The sequence below is a fragment of the Balaenoptera physalus genome (assembly GCF_965194825.1).
Source record: "Balaenoptera physalus genome assembly, chromosome: 1".
Classification (NCBI taxonomy): domain Eukaryota; kingdom Metazoa; phylum Chordata; class Mammalia; order Artiodactyla; family Balaenopteridae; genus Balaenoptera; species Balaenoptera physalus.
The window spans coordinates 115,450,914-115,471,258 of record NC_138882.1 but is presented as its reverse complement, the minus strand read 5'-3'; the positions used below and the strand labels follow the sequence as shown (position 1 = coordinate 115,471,258).

The following is a 20,345-nucleotide window of genomic DNA, read 5'->3' as shown; positions in this document are numbered from 1 at the left end:
GTGCATCTTAAAATAGGCCATACATACTACTTACACTGGGAAGAGTAACAAAAGAGGATATGAAGATTCTATATATACATATATATTTATTAAACATTGTAGGGAAGCACATCCATTAAATTACTTGCCTTAATTCTTCAGCTAAATTGGTGAGAGATTTAGAAAAAAGATCAAAATGTCCTTTTGCCCCATTTAATGCAACAAGGATTGAATACTGTACTTCCTATGTGCACTAGAATCTAAGCTCCACAGGGCAGAGATTTTTGCTTTATTAAATGACATATATCCAGCATCTAGAATAAGAGCCTGACTCATTGTGGGAACTCAAATATTTGCTAAATGAATAAATAATATATTTGATACACTGCTAGGCACTGTGTGGGAAATATGAAAGAAAGATGACATGGTAATGTTGATCTTTCCATTAAGAACCATACACAGAATGCAGTTAAATTAAACAAGGGTTCAAAAGTATTAATGAGCCTTACAGATAAGAGTGGGAAGGGAACTCCCTGGCAGTCCAGTGGTTAGGACTCGGCCCTTTCACTGCTGGGCCCGGGTTCAATCCCTGGTCAGGGAACTAAGATCCCACAAGCCGCACGGTGTGGCCAAAAAAAAAAAAAAAAAAAAAATGGCAGGAAGAATTACAGGATAGAGGATGAGACCAACTCAAGGGATTACTACTCATTCTGTTGGGTTGCTCTCATCTGGTATGGGAGACAACCAGTAACATTGCCAAATCATGGCTCCTTAGAGACTACAACTGTGTTCCCAAATAAGACTAAGCTGGTGAAAGGAATGTTTCCCTCACTAAGCATAGTTCTGATAGTGACAGAAGAAAGTGGAATGTCCCTAAGAATTCTCATCATTGTATCCTAGCAACGTGTATTTACCAATAAAAGCTCAGTTTTCTATGTACATTGTACTTGTGCCTCATAACATCTCAAGGTAGGGAGTACTTGTGCCTTATAACATCGCAAGGCAGGGAGTATCACCACTTTACAGATGTGAAAATGAGATTGGCCAATGCCCACAGTACAAGGGTTGGAAGCAGGATCTGACCTAGATCCATCTGGTTGTAAAGCCCATAATCTTTCCACTTAGATCACATTCTGTTTAACCGGCTTTGGTATCCACACTGCTCTTTCTGTTTTATGGGTAACCTGGTGTGTTCCAATAATTAGATACATCTTTCAGAAACTTACAATTTGACTTTTAATTCTGGAGGAATTTAAATTAGCAATTAGCAAACAGGAATATTTGATACAGCAAATGCTACAAGGTTTAGCAGAGAGCCTGGTTCACACCAACTTTAATTATGCTTCCCTCTTGATCATTTTCAAAGGGCAGCAACAAAGGAAGGAACAAGACTTTATTGACCGTGTGTGGTGACGCAATGAACTAATCCTGACTTATTTTAATGAAAACGTGTTTCTGACAAAGGTAATTTTAAGATTTCTCGTTGTTGTTACTTATGTCAGTTTGGAATGCTGACCAGTTCATCTGGACAAATATTAACAATATGCGTCAAAACGTGCCACGGGTAATCCTGGCCTATGACAATGGATGTATTCTAATTTTCAGTGGATGTAGAAGAGTACTTGTAACAGATATAAAGGCTCAAGGTTGCCATCAGTTAGACCTCTTAGCATAAAGAGATCCATTTGTAGGAAGAGTAAATGAATTTGACTTACCAACTGCCAAAGCATCTCACTGTAAGTAAACTTAACTGGTAATGGCATTTAAATTTAAAAATTGTGATTAATAAATATTCATCTATTTAATTCATCCTTAGTAGGTATATAAATATGCTTAATGTCAATTTCAGAAATTATGTGAAAATAATTTATTAAGCATATATGTCAAAAGGAGGCCATTTACAAAAAGCAAAAGATTGTGCTGTTGATATGATTCTAATTCTCCTGTTACATCATTTACCATTTTTTATTTTTCTGATTTTAAAGGTAATATGTCATTTTCTATTAACCCACAATTGCCTCAAAGAATTCTAATTATGTGCGAACGGAAAGAGCACTTAAATATGGGGCAGGGATACACTCCGGGGGCCGCCCCCAGATCCAAGCTACAGGCGTCCTGAGACTAAGGAATAGTGGGCTTCACGGCACAGCCCACCTCGGACTCCGAGGCTGCGGTGTTGGAATCCGCCCTCAGCCAAGACACAAGCAAGTCCCTGTACCCGCCGGCAGTGGACAACCCCTTCATGCAGCAGACGCACATCAGCGCGTGGCGCTGGGCCTACATCGTCCTCGTGGGGGCTGTGCTGGTGCCGGTGCGGGTGTCCTGCATCGCCGTCCTCTTCATCTTCCTCTGGCCCCGTGGCTGCGCTTTCCACCATAGGCAGTCGTGCTCGACCAACCAAGCCCGCCAGGAGTTGGAGAAGAAGACTGGTGCAACCAACCCTCAAGTTCTTGTTTCAGGTGACTTTTTTTTTAGCAGGGTTCCTGGTTAAAGGGAAAGGGAAAAAGGCAACCCGAGACGAGGCCCGCATCTTCGTTGCAGCACCGCACTCCAGTTTCTTTGACGCAGTCGCCTGTGTCGTGGCAGGGCTCCCCTCGGTGGTCTCCGAGAGTCAATATGTGCGTATCCCCGTGGCTGGGAAATTCTTACTGTCAACGCAGCCGGTGCTTGTGACCTGAGATGACCCCAATTCGAGGAAGAATACCCGGGAGGAAATCCTGAGGAGAGTGACATCTGATAGGAAGTGGCCACAGATCCTGATTTTCTTGGAAGGAGTGTGTACCAACCGCAGCTGTCTGGTCACCTTTAAACTAGGGGCCTTCGCTCCAGGTGTTCCTGTGCAGCCAGTGCTGCTCAGGTACCCAAACACCCTGGACACCGTGACCTGGACCTGGCAGGGGTTTACAGGCTTCCAGACCTGTATATTGACCCTGAGTCAACTCTTCACCAGGGTAGAAGTTGAGTTTATGCCTGTTTACATCCCAAATGACCGAGAAAAAAAAGACTCCATCCTTTTTGCCGATACAGTGAGGACCATCATGGCCAATGCTCTTGGGGTGCCTGTGACAGATCACACTTATGAAGATTGCAGACTGATGATTTCTGCAGGTAACCTTCGACTACCCATGGAAGCCGGTTTGGCTGAATTTACAAAAATTAGCCAGAAATTAAAGTTAGATTGGGATAATGATTCATCAGTGTTTGGATGAATATGCTGCAATTGCAGTTGCCTCAAAAGGAGGGAAGATAGGAATTACAGAGTTGGCGAATTATTTGAAACTCGCAATTTCAGAGCCCTTGAGACAACTTTTTGCCCTCTTTGACAGGAATAATGCGGGCAGCATAGACTTCAGAGAGTATGTGATAGGTCTGACTGTCCTATGCAATCCTGCCAACACTGAAAAGATTCTGCAAATGTCATTTAAGCTTTTTGATCTTGATGATGATGGTTTCATAACCGAACAGGAGTTAGCTGCTATACTTCGGGCAGCTTTTGGAGTGCCAAATCTTGATGTTTCCAGACTCTTTCGGGAGATACCTGGACAGAACTCAGTACATTTCATACAGGACCTTTAAGAATTTTGCCCTGAGCATCCAGAATATGCCAAGTTATTTAGTTCATACTTAGACCTCCAGGCAGCCTATATATATTCATTACCACAACAAGTACAGGTTTTGTTTTTTTTTTTTCATGAATTTATTTATTTATTTATTTGTTTTTGGCTGCGTTGGGTCTTCGTTGCTGCGCGCGGGGTTTCTCTAGTTGCGGCGAGCAGGGGCTACTCTTCGCTGCGGTGCGCGGGCTTCTCATTGCGGTGGCTTCTCCTGTTGCAGAGCACAGGCTCTAGGCACGCAGGCTTCAGTAGTTGTGGCATGTGGGCTCAGTAGTTGTGGCTCACGGGCTCTAGAGAGGAGGCTCAGTAGTTGTGGCACACGGGCTTAGTTGCTCCGCGGCATGTGGGGTCTTCCTGGACCAGGGCTTGAACCCGTGTCCCCTGCATTGGCAGGCGGATTCTTAACCACTGCACCACCAAGGAAGTCCCACAAGTACAGGTTTGATGGTCGTATTCAGATGTTAAAGTCAGCCCTGAAAATGGTGAAAGTTAACATCCAAGTTGGAACTATGATTGAAATAAAAATTATCCTTTGAGAAAAAACACAATAGTTTTTACTCTAAGTGGCTTGGGCACTTAATTATGATGTTTAAAATGTGCTTAAGGAATATATATTTCAATTTGATTTTATAGTACCTAATTTTCTTCTTCAGATAGTATGTTTGTTTCAATGTGGCCTAAAGGTAGAAAAATAAGATATCTGCTTATAACTTTGTTCACCCAGCATGGTTCTAGTTAGTACCTTTATTCTGCTTAAAGTAAGAAAAATAAAGAAGTAAAATAAAGGGCCTTCTTTTTGCTAAATTAAGGCCAGAGGAATATTACAGCCCACCATCTCGCCCTCATTTTTGCAGAGAAAATATCTCATTAAGAGCTCTACTGGCAATAAATAAATACTTTGTTACCATTATTATTCTCTCCAAAAACGATCTGCTGCATAAATGCTTCCTTGCTCTTCCTCAAAGTAGCCCAAATGTTCTTATTGTACAAGACAAAATAAAAATAAACATCAAGAAGATATACTATTGGGAATACCGTTGAAACACTTACATATGTCATAGCTGCCGTTTATTTATTTATTTTTAAGGTATAAAAGTGATTATTTAGAATGGGAAAAGAAATCATGAGAAAAGAAATGAGAAAAGAAAGCTAATATAATAAACATAGGTTATAAATACAGGAATTCTGATAAATTCTGTTATATATGATTCTCACCAAAAAGGAAAAGTTTGTATTTATAGTCGAATGTTTTGCATTACTGAGAATATTTCTTTTGTTCTGACTAGGCACCCATGAAAACTGAGGCTTCTGCTTACTGTTGTGTACCTCCTTCACTATCCATGGACTTCCAGCATCATTTGCTGTAAGACATCTTCACATAGTGATGTGACCTTGAGCCCTACCCCTTCATGTCACCTTGTAGGATGAATCAGTGAAGTATTCCTAGAAGCCTACACCAGGACAGGGAGCAACAACTTATCTAGATGTGGAAGTGATTTTGAACCAATAAATATGCCTTGCTAACCCAAACTACTGTATCCCCAACTCAGTTTCATTGTGGCTGAATCCTCAAAATGCCTACAGCCACTCAATGCCACCAGATACGAGGGGGTATATGACTAAGGGGAAAGAGAGTCTTGATCACTTGTAGTCAAAATCTCTTACTTATGCAGACCTTACAAAAAACATACCCAAGTAGACACATTCCTAGGGACCCTACTAGACCTTTGCAAGGGCTTGTGCAAGTGGGGCCCCTAAAGCTTAAAGGTCATTAGTTAGCTTCCTGGTATTTTGAAAGAGTAGAAAGGAAGAAGAGATAAGAGTGGGAGAAAGGTGAGCAGATGGAGAAAGCTTAAGGAAAGGGAAAGAAAAAAAATCAAATATTATTTTGAAATAATTTCCATGCAGTTCTGATCTGAGAAAAGGAGATGGATAAGTGATATTTCATAATGCCCATTGTTGTAGTCCATTCAGGCTGATATAACAAAAATACCATAGATTGGGTGGCTTAAACAACCAAAATTTATTTCTCACAGTTCTGGAGGCTGCAAGGTCTAAGATCAATGCACTGGCAGATTCAGTGTCTGGTGAGACCCTGCTTCCTAATTCATAGATGTCTTCTCACTGTGGGCTTACCTTGCAGAAAGGGCAGAGGGAGCTCTCTGGGGTCTCTATTTATTTATATATTTTTTTATTTTTTATTTTTGGCTGCTCAGTGCTGCTTGTGGAATCTTAGTTCCCCGACCAGGGATCGAACCTGCGCCCTTAGCAGTGAAAGCGCAGAGTCCTAACCACTGGACCACCAGGGAATTCCCTGGGGTCTAATTTATAAGGGCACTAATCCCTTTTTTGAGGACTCCACCCTTGAGACCTGGTCATCTCCTAAAGGCCCCACCTCAAAATTCCATCACATTGGGGATTAGGTTTCCACATATGAATTTTGGGAGGACACAAATAATTCATTCTGTAACAACCCCCCAGCTTGATAGTCCCATGATAATAATGCATGCATATGTAATTCAAATACAATGACTTTTTAAAGGTAATGGAAATTATTCATTTAAATAAGAGATTTTCACTTAAAAATAGTTACCAAGATATATCTTCATTCAAACAACGGTACTATTACTCAAATATTCACTGAAGTTTGAAATTATCTCTAATTAGATAGTGAGCTATATAAAATGTCAGGGTCATTACTTCATTATACTCTACCTTTTAACCTCAAAATGTTAAACACTGCTTTATTTAAACCCTCTTTAATATATAACACTTTTTTATTGAAGTATAGTTGATGTACAATATTATATGTTACAAGTGTACAATATAGTGATTCACAATTTTTAAAGGTTATACTCCATTTATAGTCATTATAAAATATTGGCTATATTCCCTGTGTTGTACAGTATATCCTTGTAGCTTATTTTATACATAATAGTGTACCTCTTAATCCCCTACCCCTAATTGCAACCCCCTTCCCTCTCCCCTATGGTAACCATTAGTTCTCTATCTGTAACAGGTAACACTTAAAATAACCTTTTTATTGTAAAGTGCTTACAGTTAAAAACTATACCAAACAAATCTGTAGCTAATAATAATTGTTACATAAGTATATTATATATTATGAATATAATCTGTTTTAAGATAAACACTGTTGCAACTAACTCAGCTCAAGACATTAAAACTTTTCCAGCCACCCTATAAATTCCTCTATGCCCCCAAGCATAATTACAACCTCTTTCTTCCTCCCAAATTTAAACTGCTTTCCTGACTTTTATAGTTTCACTTCCTGGGTTTCTTTACGTTTTTATTATCTAAATATGCATACTTTGACACTGTGATGGTTCATTATATATGTTGTGAAATAATAGAAAATATATATTGGCCTTTGCCCCAGTTCCTGGCACAGAGTTCCTAAAACCCTTGTAATTTTCTAAGTGATAAGAGCGTTAGGATCATCCTTAGTTCTAATATTTGGTCTTTGATCCCCGTTCCTAAGTTTCTAAATCCCTTGGGATTTCTTGGGTGATAGGAGCATCTTTTGTTCTAATGAGATGCCTCTTGGTGGGCTCCTGGATTGGGGCTGGTCACCAGAAAGACCAACTCATGATTAGAAGCTTGGAATCTTCACCCCTCCATTCTCTAGAGGGTTAGAGGGGCTGGAAATAGAGTTAATGATCAGTCATGCTTATAGGATGAAGCCTCCATAAAAATCTTCAAAGTATGGATTTTGGAGAGCTTCTGGGTTGGTGAACACATGGAGGTTCTGGGAGAGTGGCACACCTGGAGAGGGCATGGAAACTCCATGCCCCTTCGTACATATTGGGTTGGCCAAAAAGTACCTTCGGTTGTTAAGTAAAAATAAAAGACATATTTTTCATTTTTACCAAGAACTTTATTGAACAACGTATTCACCCTTTTGTTCCACTACCTTCTGCCAGTTTTCTGGCAACTTCATAATTCCATCTTCCCAAAACTTTTATCTTTTTGAGCAAAGAACTGTTCCAGGTGCCTTTTACAGTCTTCCAGGGAATTGAAATTTCTTCCATTAAGAGAATTTTGTAAAGCCCGAAATAAATGGAAATCTGAAGGTGCGATGTCTGGTGAATTGGGTGGATGAATCAGAACTTCCCAGCCAAGCTGTAACAGTTTTTGCCTGATCATCAGGGAAACATGCGGTCTTGGTTATCCTGATGGAAGATTATGCGTTTTCTGTTGACTAATTCTGGATGTTTTTATTGAGTGCTGCTTTCAGTTGGTCTAACTGGGAGCAGTACTTGTTGGAATTAATTGTTTGGTTTTCCAGAAGGAGCTCATAATAGAGGACTCCCTTTCAATCCCACCACATACACATCACCTTTTTTGTATGAAGACCAGCCTTTAGTGTGGTTAGTGGTGGTTCATTTTGCTTGCCCCACGATCTCTTCCGTTCCACATATTGTACAGTATCCACTTTTCATCGCCCATCACAATTTGTTTTAAAAACGGAACGTTTTTGTTATGTTTCAGTAGAGAATCACATGTGGAAATACAGTCAAGAAGGGTTTATTCGCTTAACTTATGTGGAAACCAAACATCAAAGCGATGAACATAACCAAGGTGGTGCAAATGATTTTCAGTGCTTGATTTGGATATTTTGAGTGTGTCGGCTATCTCCCGCATGGTATAACGTTGATTGTTTTCAGTTAATGTCTCGATTTGATCACTATCAACTTCAACTGGTCTATCTGACCATGGAGCATCATCCAGTGAGAAATCTCCAGCACGAAGCTTCGCAAACCACTTTTTTTTAAAAAAATAATTAATTAATTAATTTTTGGCTGCATTGGTTCTTCAGTGCTGTGCGTAGGCTTTCTCTAGTTGTGTCTAGAGGGAGCTACTCTTCATTGCAGTGTGTGGGCTTCTCATTGCAGCTTCTCTTGTTTCAGAGCACGGGCTCTAGGCACGTGAGCTTCAGTAGTTGTGGCACGGGGGCTCAGTAGTTGTGGCTTGTGGGTTCTAGAGCACAGGCTCAGTAGTTGTGGCACACCGGGTTAGTTGCTCCGCGGCATGTGGGATCCTCCCAGACTAGGGCTCATACCCGTGTCCCCTGCATTGGCAGGTGGATTCTTAACCACTGTGCCACCAGGGAAGTCCCCACAAACCACTTTTGATGTGTTCAATCAGTCACAGCACCTTCTCCATACACTGCACAAATTTTTTGTGTTTCAGTTGCATTTTTACCTTTCTTGAAATAATAAAGCATAATATGCTGAAAATGTTGCTTTTTTTCTTCCATCTTCAATATTAAAATGGCTACACAAAAATTCACCAATTTTGATGTCTTTTTTTAAATGCACGCTGATATGACAGCTGTCACATACAATCTAACAAAATTGTTTCAAATGATGAAGACAACTAAGCGCTACTAGAGACATCCTACAGGAAAAAATGAACAAACCTTTTGGCCCACCCAATCCTTTTCTTCTCTCGACTGGATGTTTACTTGTATCCTTTATCGTGTCCTTTTATAATAAACAGAAAAACAGTAAGTAAGTCAGTTCCCCTGAGTTCTGTGAGCTGCTCTAGCAAATTAATTGAACCCAAGGATAGTACTGTGGGAACCTTATATTTATAGCTGATTGGTTAGAACCATAGTAACAACCTGGAGTTGCAATTGGCAACCAAAGGAGGGGAGCAGTCTTGTGGGACTAAGCCTTAAACCTGTTGGATCGGATGCTGTCTCCACATAGATACTGTCAGAATTGAGTTAAATTGCCTGACATCCAGCTGGTGTCACAGAATTGCTAGGTGTGTGTAACCACCCCCCCCACATTTGGTGTCAGAAATACTGTGAGTGTGATAGTGGTGTGAGAGTAAAGGAGAGACACACAAGAGGATAAGAGTGAGTATTTCTAAACTTACACCAACTTGGCTAGGCCATGGTACCCAGATACTTGGTCAGTCATTATTCTAGATGTGAAGGCATTTTTTAGATGAGATTAATATTTGAATGAGTAGACTTTGAGTAAAGCAGATTACCTTCCATAATATGAGTGGGCCTTTGAAAAAAGGATAATTTAAATAAGAGAATTAAGCATTTATCCTGCCTTTGCAGTGTGAAATGTATTTCTGGATATCCAGTATTTCTAATTGATGAGGGAAAATTCTTCTTTACAGAAGATTTCCAGCAAATTTCTAGCAAATAAATGTAGAAAGAATGATAGAATTATAAAATCATTTTGCAATCCCTAGTTAATTGATTAAAGTAAGAGTCATCAACAGACAAAACTATCAGATGAAAATTAATGATACATTTTAGCAACATTAAAATGGGGATAACCAAAGATTATGTGCCTTCTGACAGGATTCAAAATGAACTACTGCTTGTGGGAGGCAGAATAATGCCTGCTCCCCCTGCCCCCAAAGATGTCTATGTCCTAATTCCAGAATCTGTGAATATGTTAGGTTACGTGGCAGGGGAATTAAGGTTGCAGATGGAATTAAGGTTGTTAATTAGCTGACCTTAAAAAAAAGGAGATTATCCTGGATTATCCACTTGGTCCCCAGTAATCACAACAGTCCTTAAAAGAGGGAAGAAGGAAGGAGAAGAAGAGTTCAGAATGATGCCATGTGAGGAGGATTCAACCTGTTAACTTTGAAGTTGGAGAAGCAGAGCCCAGGACTGAGGAATATGGGCAGCCTTGAGAAGCTGGAAAAGGCAAGGAAACTCTCCCCTCAAGCCTTCAGAAGGGGATGCAGCCCGGCCCAAAGCTGAATTTTAGCCCAGTGAGATCCATGTGGGACTTACAACCTATAGAATTGAAAGTAAAAAAAAGTGTGTTGTTTTTAAGCCACTAAGCCACTAAGTTTGTGGTAATTTGTTAAAGCAGCAATAGAAAACTACTATACCACTTATAAAAATTTTTTTCGCTAAAAAATTGAAACTGAATATAATCAAGCCTCTAAAAACAGCTTCCATTTACAGAAAATATATGGGATAGATGAGCACAGTGCGTGATGCTACAAAGAGTCAGTCAAATTTAAAATGTGGCATACTCTACAGCTCAAATTGCTCAGGCTTCTGCCACAATGTCAGTGTCATGAGGGAAAATACAGGAGATTAGAAGAAACTCAGGAGATGTAAGAACCAAATGTAACCTTGTATCTTGTTTGAAAACCGATTCAAACAAACCAACTGTAAAACATATTTTTTAGGACAGTTGGGAAAATTTTACAATGGGCTACATAGTAAATGGAATTATTGTCGATTTATAAGGAATACCATTAGTGGTTTTTAATGTTGTGTAAGAAAATGCACATTGTTTTTAGTGATGCAAGCTGAAGTATATAGGAGAAAAATGAAATGATGTCTGGGGTTTTACTTTAAAATTTTATAAGGAAGGGAAGAAAGAAAGAAAGAAAGAAAGGAAGGAAGGAAGGAAGGAAGGAAGGAAGGAAGGAAGGAAGGAAGGAAGGAAGGAAGGAAGGAAGAAAAAGAAAGAAAGAAAGAAAGAAAGAAAGAAAGAAAGAAAGAAAGAAAGAAAGAAAGAAAGAAAGAAAGAAAGAAAGAAAGGAAGGAAGGAAGAAAGAAAGGAGGGAAGGAGGGAGGGAGGGAGGAAGGGAGGAAGGAAAGAAGGAAGGAGGAAAGAAGGAAGGAAAAAAGAAAGGAAGGAATAAAAGATGAGGAAGGAAAGAAAAACTGATACAACATATATGCTCAAATCTTGATAATTGTTGAATTTTGGTAATGGGTATATCGGGGTTCACTATACCTCTCTATTTCTTCGTATGTTTGAAATGCTTCATTTGAAAACATTTTTAAAGAAAGAAAAGATACATCTAAGAGAATCACTTTTTTCATGAAATTGTAGTACTTAGATGAGTTTTTTGCCTTCCAAGGCAATTTTACCTAAACTTATTTTTCACACATGAGGATCACAGTTAAGGCCAACCCTAAATAAAATTATGGGTTTAGCAGTGTTTACCTTCAGAGCTCCTGTTGCTAGTTTCCCAGGACTTTCCAGTGTTCCTGATCAAAAACCTTTGAGGAAAAAATTTTTGATAATTTCACTCACATTAAGGTGTAAATGACTACAGATATAAATTAATTAAAATAGAAATAATGTTTTAAGTAAAAACTCTCTAACGGTGGAATGTGAAGCATCATTAAAACTATTTTTTTGTTTTGTTTTTTAAGAGGGTACTTTTTCTTTAATTACTTCACAAAGCTGCCTAAGCTGCCTAAGGTAGTTTAAGAGAATTAAATTTACATGGACCAGAAACCATCTGTCATCCATTCCCAACCAGAGAGTAGCCTAATTTTTGCTTCATCAGCTGATAGAGGGGCATGGTAGAAGTATTACAGGACTTTGGAGGGAAAGAATCTTGTACTGAACTGTCTGGGTTTTAATACCTAGACCACCACTTACTGGTTGTGTGACCTTGACCAAGTTATCTAGCCTCTCATGCCTCAACTTCCTCATCTGTAATTGGGCTAATAGCAATACCAACCTAAATGGTGGTTGCGAGGATTAATTGAGTTAATACATAGAAAGCAGGTAGAGCAGTTTTCTCACCTAAAAAGCACTCAATAAATATTAACTATCATATTATCTTTGATACTCTTTTCTATAGGAATGATTAAAAATCAATTATCCACTATATTCATAATTAAGGTGTCTGAACAATTGAGAAGGTCGTTATTTGGAGAAATGCCTACTTCTTGGCCAATCTTCTGGTACAATATCCATATATTTTCCAAGCAATTAGTACGTACTTGTTACCTTGTGCAGAGCTTCTGAATGAAGCAGAAGGATTGAACCTTCTTCTTTGGAAGAAGTAATCAAATAAAAAACCAAAAGACTTTTTAAGTGATTTCGCTCCAGCTCTTTTCTCCACACCAAATTTTCAAAATTCTATTAGCTCATCAATCCACCCAATTCCTTGCTCAGTTAAAGACTCTACCCCTACAACATTACTTCCTTTCTTCCACCTCATAACTTTTAGAGCTTTATATGCAAAGTGGGGGAATATAACTGACATTTCTCTGCTTAAGTCCAAGAGCAGTTACATGAGCCACTCCCTGGATTAGAAGGGGAAGGAGTCTTCTAGACATTATACCATACCCTTTGCAGGGGGCTCTGGAGTGTTGTGACTCCTGCTGATTTTACGAAGTTCTTCCCGCGCCCCTCACACCCCCAATTTTTCTTGCCCAAAGCAGTAAGTGAAGGAGTGTGACTCGCCGCAGTAAAGGTCTAGTGAACTTGTCTTTCCTGGGAAAAAAAAGCGCTGACACCCCAGGAAGAGAAAGTGCTGAAAGGCTGCACTGGTTGATTTGAACTCAGTTCTCGATAAAACATTTATTTAAATGACTGGTTAGCACCAACTAGAAAGCAGAGGGACAGGGATAAAGCGCAGACCTGGTTAATTCCGCAGAATAGTTGGCTCCCTGGGCAGCGCTGCGCGGACCGCCCGCTGGCGGCGTTAAAGAGAGCTACTACGCCTGCGCACACCCTCCCGGGTCACGTGCCGGCGCGGACCGGGTCTCCGAGATTCTCCGGGACTGCGGTTCGGTAGCCATAAGGGACCGTCAACAAACAGACGAGAGGCGTCAGCCTTTTCCTTAAGGGGGCGGATTCGGGTAGGGGCAGAGCTTTCGGTCTGAAACGCCCGTTTCTTCCAGAGGCTGGGAAGTGAGACCCTGTACTGGGCCTGCGGGGCGCCGCCGTACCTTTGTGGAACATGGCCCGCTGTGGGGAGGATAGCGTGGCCCCCATGGTACTTCTAGAGTCCCCGGGAGTTTGCAATAAGGGCTTGCAAAGGAAGGGGCCCAGTGAGCGGCGCCGGCTGAAGGCGATGGTGTCGGAGCAGCTCAGCCAGGATCTGCTCAGGTAGGAGGAGGCGGGAACGCAGGCTGCTTCAGTTCTTAAGGCGCCCACTTCCTACCAGAAACTGTGGCTCCTCGGTTTCTCCATCCCTCCCTGCTTTGTTCTCCTCACCTCAGGCCACTGCAGGACGCTCACCTGTCTCCTCACTACAAAGCGGGTTCTTTCGCCCTATATAACCAACCCAGAGCACCTCGGAGACCACGTACCAGATTCAAGAAGAAAACCGAAATTACCATCATAGTTCTGTGCAGCACCAGTTTATGCCAAAATACTCTAACATGGGTAGGCTTAAGTCTTGAAAGACTCGCTAATGTCGGGGTGGATACAGGTTTCGTGGTCCTGAAACTTACACAACTTTTTATAAGCTCAAACAATTCTAAGAAAAATGATAAAATTAGGTAGAAGAGTATTTATTTATTTTTAAAAAAATTTTTTTAGTATCTATTTAGAATGAGTAAAAATGGATCAGATTACTGGAGCGTTGGAGGTCTCTTTCTTCTGAGCTCTCTTTAAACGATTTAGCAGAAATGCTTTCGTAGAAATACTTCCTGATGGCAACCTGGCTTCCCCTCTCCTCCTAGAATACTCTACAGCCCGCAGCAACTCCCAGCAATTCCCAGTTCCCATGAGGACTCTAGCAAATGGAGAGTTGTTGTGAAGCTTAACTCAGGCTATAGTGAATCCAGGAACGTCATCTCAGTTTATAAAGAAAATGAAGCTTAGAAATCTTCCCTGGCTAGTTTCCATTTCCACCAAAACATTGATTCTTGAACTTTAGTGTGCATCAGAATCACCTGGAGAGCTTAGATTTACTGAGACCCAGACCTTAATTCTGATACAGTTGGTCTGGGATGGAGCATGAGATTTTTGCATTTCTAGCAAGGTCCCAGGTGATGCTGCTGGCCTGGGTCACACTTTGAGAAGTATTGAACTAGTGTAAACATAATTACTATTAATAACAGTTGTGCAGCATTCTACATTTAAAAAGTGCTTACTGTTGCCCACACTTAAGGCTCCACCAGTTATAAACTGAACTTTATAAAGCAAAAACATTTCCTTTTACTTTGGGCCTGTCTATGAGAGATTCTGCCTTGTCTCCACCACTGGGGGAATTGATGTACAACACTAAAAAAAAATGAGAGTGAAGTTGTTCTGTTTCTAGGATGAATCTCTAAGGATGAGGTACTCCTCTTCAGTGGCTCTATTCTTCTGGCTGTATTGTGAGCCTTGAAGTGTCATGAATTTAAAGAAGATAATACATCTAATTTATATAAAGAAAATGAGGTCATAAGTATAGCAGGTGAACAATTTATCCTCATCCTAGCAGCAATTAAAGGATAGGATCCTGAAGTCCCAAGTTCTTGTTACAAGCAAAAGTGTTTTTGTGTTTTTTTTTTTTTAAACAACTAAAAAATCTCGTATACTCACCCAGCCACCTTGAATGCTATGTCAAAGTAATCTTCTTTAAGCACAGCAATATCATTGTTTTATTCTACAAATATTAGTAAAGTAGCTAGCACCCACCATATACCTAGCACTGTACTAGGTTCTGAAAATCAAAGATTAATAAGACATGACTTTGGTGTTGTGCTTGCACTCTACTGAGAAAGGTAATAGCCAAACAGAGATAATGGGGACTGAGGTGATTTGGGGGAGGCTTTATAGGTGATGTTTGAGTGATCTCTTGGGGATTGATTACAAATTGATTAGATAGAGATTAGGAAGGGAGAAGTCAGAGTATCTAAACAAGGGGAATGGCTTTTACAAAGGCATAGAGATTTGGAAAAGCTTCATTTATTTTGGGAAAGCAAGTTGTATTGAATTGCTTCAAACAGCAAGGAACAGAGACTCCTCTGCATTACCTGAGGCAATAGGATATAAGGAGAAGTGAGAAAAAATAGGAAACAGCTTCAGTAGTCAAAAAGCCAGGTCTGGTGTAGAATTGGAAAGTTGCTTGGGATATGACAGCAATTGTACAATAAGACCTCATTGAGATATGGACCATTGTTCAAGACAATTGTAATAAAAATTCTTATTGCCATCCTACTATTAGCTAGACACTGGGCTGACATGCAGTGTTTTATTTACTCCCCTGTGAGGTAAATCTTGTAGTTATTCCCATTTAACAGATAAGGAAACTGAGCCTTAGAGAAGAGGTGATGGAGTCAGAATAAGAACCTTGGCAGTCTGGCTCCAGGGACATTAAAGTGACTTGCCCAAGGTCTCATGACCAGAATATGGACCCAGTCAGTCTCCCTTCTCTAAAGTACGGTAGTTATGCAAAATGATCTTCCAGTAACTTTGTTCCTTCATTTCTGCTTCTCTCCTTACCCATTCCTTTTTCTTACTCTACCTTGGATTTTCTTTGAAACTCTCTTAAGAGTGTGATCAGTTGGCTCTTGATTATTATAGAACATCTCTGCTAGAGTTCACTTGTTTAACTACCACATTGGCTAATGGTTAACCTTGCCTCAGTCTGTTGTCCATTCAGATGTGACTAAGAGCATCAGGGACATGTGGTACAATTTGGTAGCTTTATTTGGAAGGGGATTGTGGGTATGGCAGGCAAAGTAGTTGAAGGTGAATGGGTAAACTAAGACTAGACCATAGAGACTCTTCAGTGAAGAATTTGGAATGTATTCTGGAGGTAGTGGAGAATCATTGATGTTTTTTAAATAGAGGATGAACATAATTAGATCTTGAATTGAGGAAAGAAATTGGGAAAAAAAAGGAAACCAACTAGGATTTTGTAGTAGTCAAGGGATACATAATGGCAGTGAAAACGGACAAGGTGAAAGGGATTCCTGTGTGCAATTCATGGGCTTGGTGACTGATTACACGTGGAAACACAGGGAAAGAGAAGCATAAAAGATGGTGCTAATTCTTAGGACATTTGAAAGGGAGGAGTATAGTGAATGTTCAGGAAGCCATATCCAGGAGAATTGAAAATATGTCTGGAGTTTAAGAGGGAAGTTGGCATAGCAGATGTAGTTCAGTGGCTGGTGGCATCACCAGCACCCAGTTGTCTAAGCTAAATATGAGAGAGATCCTAGGTTAGTCCCTTCCCTTCACCTTCTACTTCCAGTCACCAACTCCTGCCAGTCTATTACCTAAATATATTTTAAGTTAATCCCTTATTTTCTATCACCATTGATTCTCTCCTGGCTCACACCCTCTACATCATTCATTTGTGTTGCGCAGTAGTTTTTTTCCCCTTCATTCTCATTTTCCTGTAATTCCCCTTCTACACAACTAACAGGAGATATTTTGAAAAATAAAATTGCCCATGTTTTGAACTATTTGATCATTCCCCTTCAACTGTAAGATACAGTTAAGCTCTTTGTCTCTTATTCATCTTTATCCCTGCAGCTTCATCTGCCACTTCTTATCCCCTCAATACTCTGCTGACCAATTTGTAGCTCCACACTCAACACAAACCTCTGTAAGGAGCATGGAGGCAGGAGCTCCCCCCTACCTTGCCTTGCTTCCTTGACCAGCTCTTACGCAATCTTTAAAATTCCTTTTGGTTTTCCTTTTCTCTATAAGATCTTCTCTTATGTCTGTCCCTGAAAAAAATTTACTAGTTTGTCCTATTGAGTATATCACACGTGTTAATTTTCAGGCCTGGTCTCCATACTCTTCTACAAACTCCTTGAGGGCAGATACTATGCTTTAGTCCCCTTTATGTCCCCAGTGCTTAGTACATGGTACATGCTCAATAAATTTTTAGTGAGAATTGGGTTTAATCAGTAGTCTAAAATGCTTTAGATAGGTGAATACAGTAGGTGACAGGGAAATAGATAGAAAGAAGCGGGGCCTTGACACCACTGAGCCTTTGCTCCAGCCTATCCTTCCTCTAGAGTTTATTAGATGAGCCAGTAAAACCCTCCTTAATGTTTAAGCAGGTCTGAGTCAGATATTGTTACTTGTAACAGATAACAAGATATGCGTATAACTGATACAGGTGGTTTTATAAAATAAAAAGCACTGTATTTTCACATTAACATTTTTTAAAACATTAACTTTTTTTTATTTGACGAATACTCATGAGCATCTGTTATGAACAAGGCAGATTCCCTAGTGACAGTTGTATGGCTACCAGCTGCAATGCTTGTTTATTCACTTGGGGAGAAGTGGGGGATGGGTAGAAGGTGGGTGGGAAGGAGAAATAAATGGTGTATTTGTATTGTACAATTTGAGTTTTTATTAATGTTTGGGAGACCAATACATTCTTCCATAATTTTAACAATCGCTTATGAAAATAATTTATTGATTAAAATATTGACTAAAATGCATCTATTTGCTCATTGTTTCCAAGGTTCTGAAAGCTTTGTGCTCTGAAGCATTTGTTTTGTTTAGGGTAAAATACAGCCAAATCCAAAAAAGCAGTTATTGAGCTCTTGCTATCTAATGAAGGTACAGTTATTGCCTTTGGAGAGTTCATTGTCTGAATATAATATATTTTAATTATGTTAAAGTAATATAATTTTATTATTATAAAAATAATAATGATACAGTGACAGAAGTGCTATAATAGAGGTATGTACCGAGGGATCAGAGGAAGGAGCCATTAACTGGGTCCTGGGGGAGTGAGTGTCAGTGGCAACATTCTAAGCTTTCACTGTAATGGATATCTTTATCCATACTTGGACCTCCTATAGTGTACTAGTGTGATTGCCAGTTATATCCTGCAATACAGAAGTCCTCAGAATACATAACTTGCTGATGATAATGTTATACTATATGAAGTATTATTTAATATTTACAGAGCAGAAATATATGGTTACCACACAGAAAAAACATTGTGACAGTTTCTATTATGATGCTGATTTCTGTTCTTCTGTCACTTTACATGTGAGCTTTACCATAATTATGTCTGCACATTAGTAAAGGGATTTGAATGGGCTTTCCTCGAGTCCATCATTTTAATAATAGATTAGAGCATAGTTCTATTTTTTGTGGGGTGGGCAATGGAAAAGGGCTTAAATGTCACATTCTTGACAGCCAAGCCTGCATTTCAGACTTGGTATTTAACAATAGTCAAAGTGCCGTGTACCAGTTTCTACACTGGATTGTGTATTATTGCGTGTGGTTTGCTGGTGGTGGTGACTGTTTACTTTTTTTGCTTCAGTTTTAGTAAGATTTTTAAAAATTGATTCAATAGTCAACAATCACATTACTTTGTGTCCTCTTTCCAAAATAAATCTAAAGTACATACATTATAAAGGAAAATCAACATAAGTAGCAGAAGATAAATTTTATTGGTAGAAGGAATTAAAAGGAAAAGATATTTTCTGATAAAATAGTCTTACTCTTTTAGTGTAATTACCTTTTGTTTTCGTTATAAATTTTAGAAAATTGCCTTCTAAACCTATGTTAGACAATGTTCTTTGGATGAACTGACAATAAACTCATTTTCATATAACTTTATTTTGTTTTCTCTGTATTTTTAGTTTATGTGTTATTTTTAAAGCTTATTTTATAAAAATGGGCATATTATATATTTCTAAGCATCACTAATTAAACTGTGGTTCCTTTTTATTCCTTATAGGCTTCTAAGAGAAGAAGTCCATACAGATGTTACTTTCTCTATAGGTTGTACTTTGTTCAAAGCACACAAAGCAGTCCTTTTAGCAAGGGTTCCTGATTTCTATTTTCATACTGTTGGACATACAAATAACTTAACAAATCATGAACCTGTTGCTGTGGAGAACTTTGAAGCTTCAGAATTTAGAATATTTTTACAGTAAGTGCTTTCTTCATCTTTTTTTCTCTTGTATTTAAATCTAGTATGTAATTGTTTATTTTTTAAACATATGTGTGTTTTTATTTCATGTATTTTCATATCTATTTTATAACCTTCTAACTTAAATTCCATATTATCTTAGTAATTAGTGTTAGTAGAGGCTAAGTATTAGTATTAGAGTCTTAGAGGCTTAGTATTAGGAGAGGCTAATTTCTGCTTGAGATTGATCCTGAGAGAGGAGAAATATATCTGCTTTAGAGAACTGTCTATTCACATCCTTTGTCCATTTTTCAATTGGATTATTTGTCTTTATATCATTGAATTATAGGAGATCTTTATGTATTCTGGATATTAGGCTCTTATCAGACATATGATCTGCAAACATTTTCTCCCAATCAGTGGGTTGCCTTCACTTTCTTGATGGTGTCATTTATAACACAAAAGTTTTAGATTTTTAATGTAGCCTAGTTTATCTAATTTTCTTTTGTCACTTGTACTCCTGCTATTGTAGATAAGAAACCATTGCCTGTTCTAGGGTCACAAAGAGTTATTCTTATACTTTCTTCTATGAATTTTTTGGGTTTATGCTTTTAACTCTTACATTTAGGTCTGTGATCCATTTTGAGTTAGTTTTTGTGTATAATGTAAGGAAGGGTACCAACTTTATTCTTTTGTGTGTGAATATCTAGTTGTCCCAGTACTATTTTTGAAGAGACTATTCTTTCTCCATTGGATTGTCTGTACAGCCTTGTTGAAAATCAGTTGCCCATTGCTATGGACTGAATTGTTTCCCTTGAAAAGTCGTATGTTGAAGCTCTACTCCCTAATGTGATGGTATTTGGAGATTGTGCCTTTGGGAAGTAAATTAGCTTTAGATGGGACCTCATGATAGGAATAGTGCCCTTATAAAAAGAGACACCAGAGAGCTTGTTCTCTCTCTTTCTCTTTCTCTGCCATGTGAGGGTACAGTGAGAAGGTGACTGAGTGCAAGCCACGCAGAGAGTTCTCACCAGAACCCCACCATGGTGGCACCTGATCTTGATGTCCAGCCTCCAGAACTGTAAGAAATAAAATTCTGTTATTTAAGCCACCAGTCTATGATTTTTGTTGTGGCAGCCCAAGCTGACTAATACACAC

At 39.2% G+C, this 20,345-nt stretch overlaps 1 protein-coding gene and 1 pseudogene across 5 annotated transcripts in view; both read left to right on the top strand.

The window, feature by feature from the left end:
• Positions 1–398: 398 nt before the first annotated feature.
• Positions 399–8,382, top strand: LOC309656734 (lysophosphatidylcholine acyltransferase 2B pseudogene; annotated as a pseudogene). Its single transcript has 2 exons — positions 399–406; positions 2,129–8,382. The product of its transcript is annotated as a lysophosphatidylcholine acyltransferase 2B pseudogene (transcript).
• A 2,627-nt stretch (positions 8,383–11,009) lies between these two features.
• BTBD8 (BTB domain containing 8) overlaps positions 11,010–20,345 on the top strand; it is a 93,907-nt gene continuing 84,571 nt past the window's right edge. For all 4 annotated transcript variants that reach the window (XM_082476228.1, XM_082476227.1, XM_082476226.1 and 1 more), the window contains exons 1-2: positions 11,010–13,465; positions 19,014–19,208. In XM_082476228.1, coding sequence (XP_082332354.1) covers positions 13,317–13,465; positions 19,014–19,208 — 344 coding nt within the window. In that variant the 5' untranslated portion in view covers positions 11,010–13,316. The remainder of the gene's footprint in view (positions 13,466–19,013; positions 19,209–20,345) is intronic.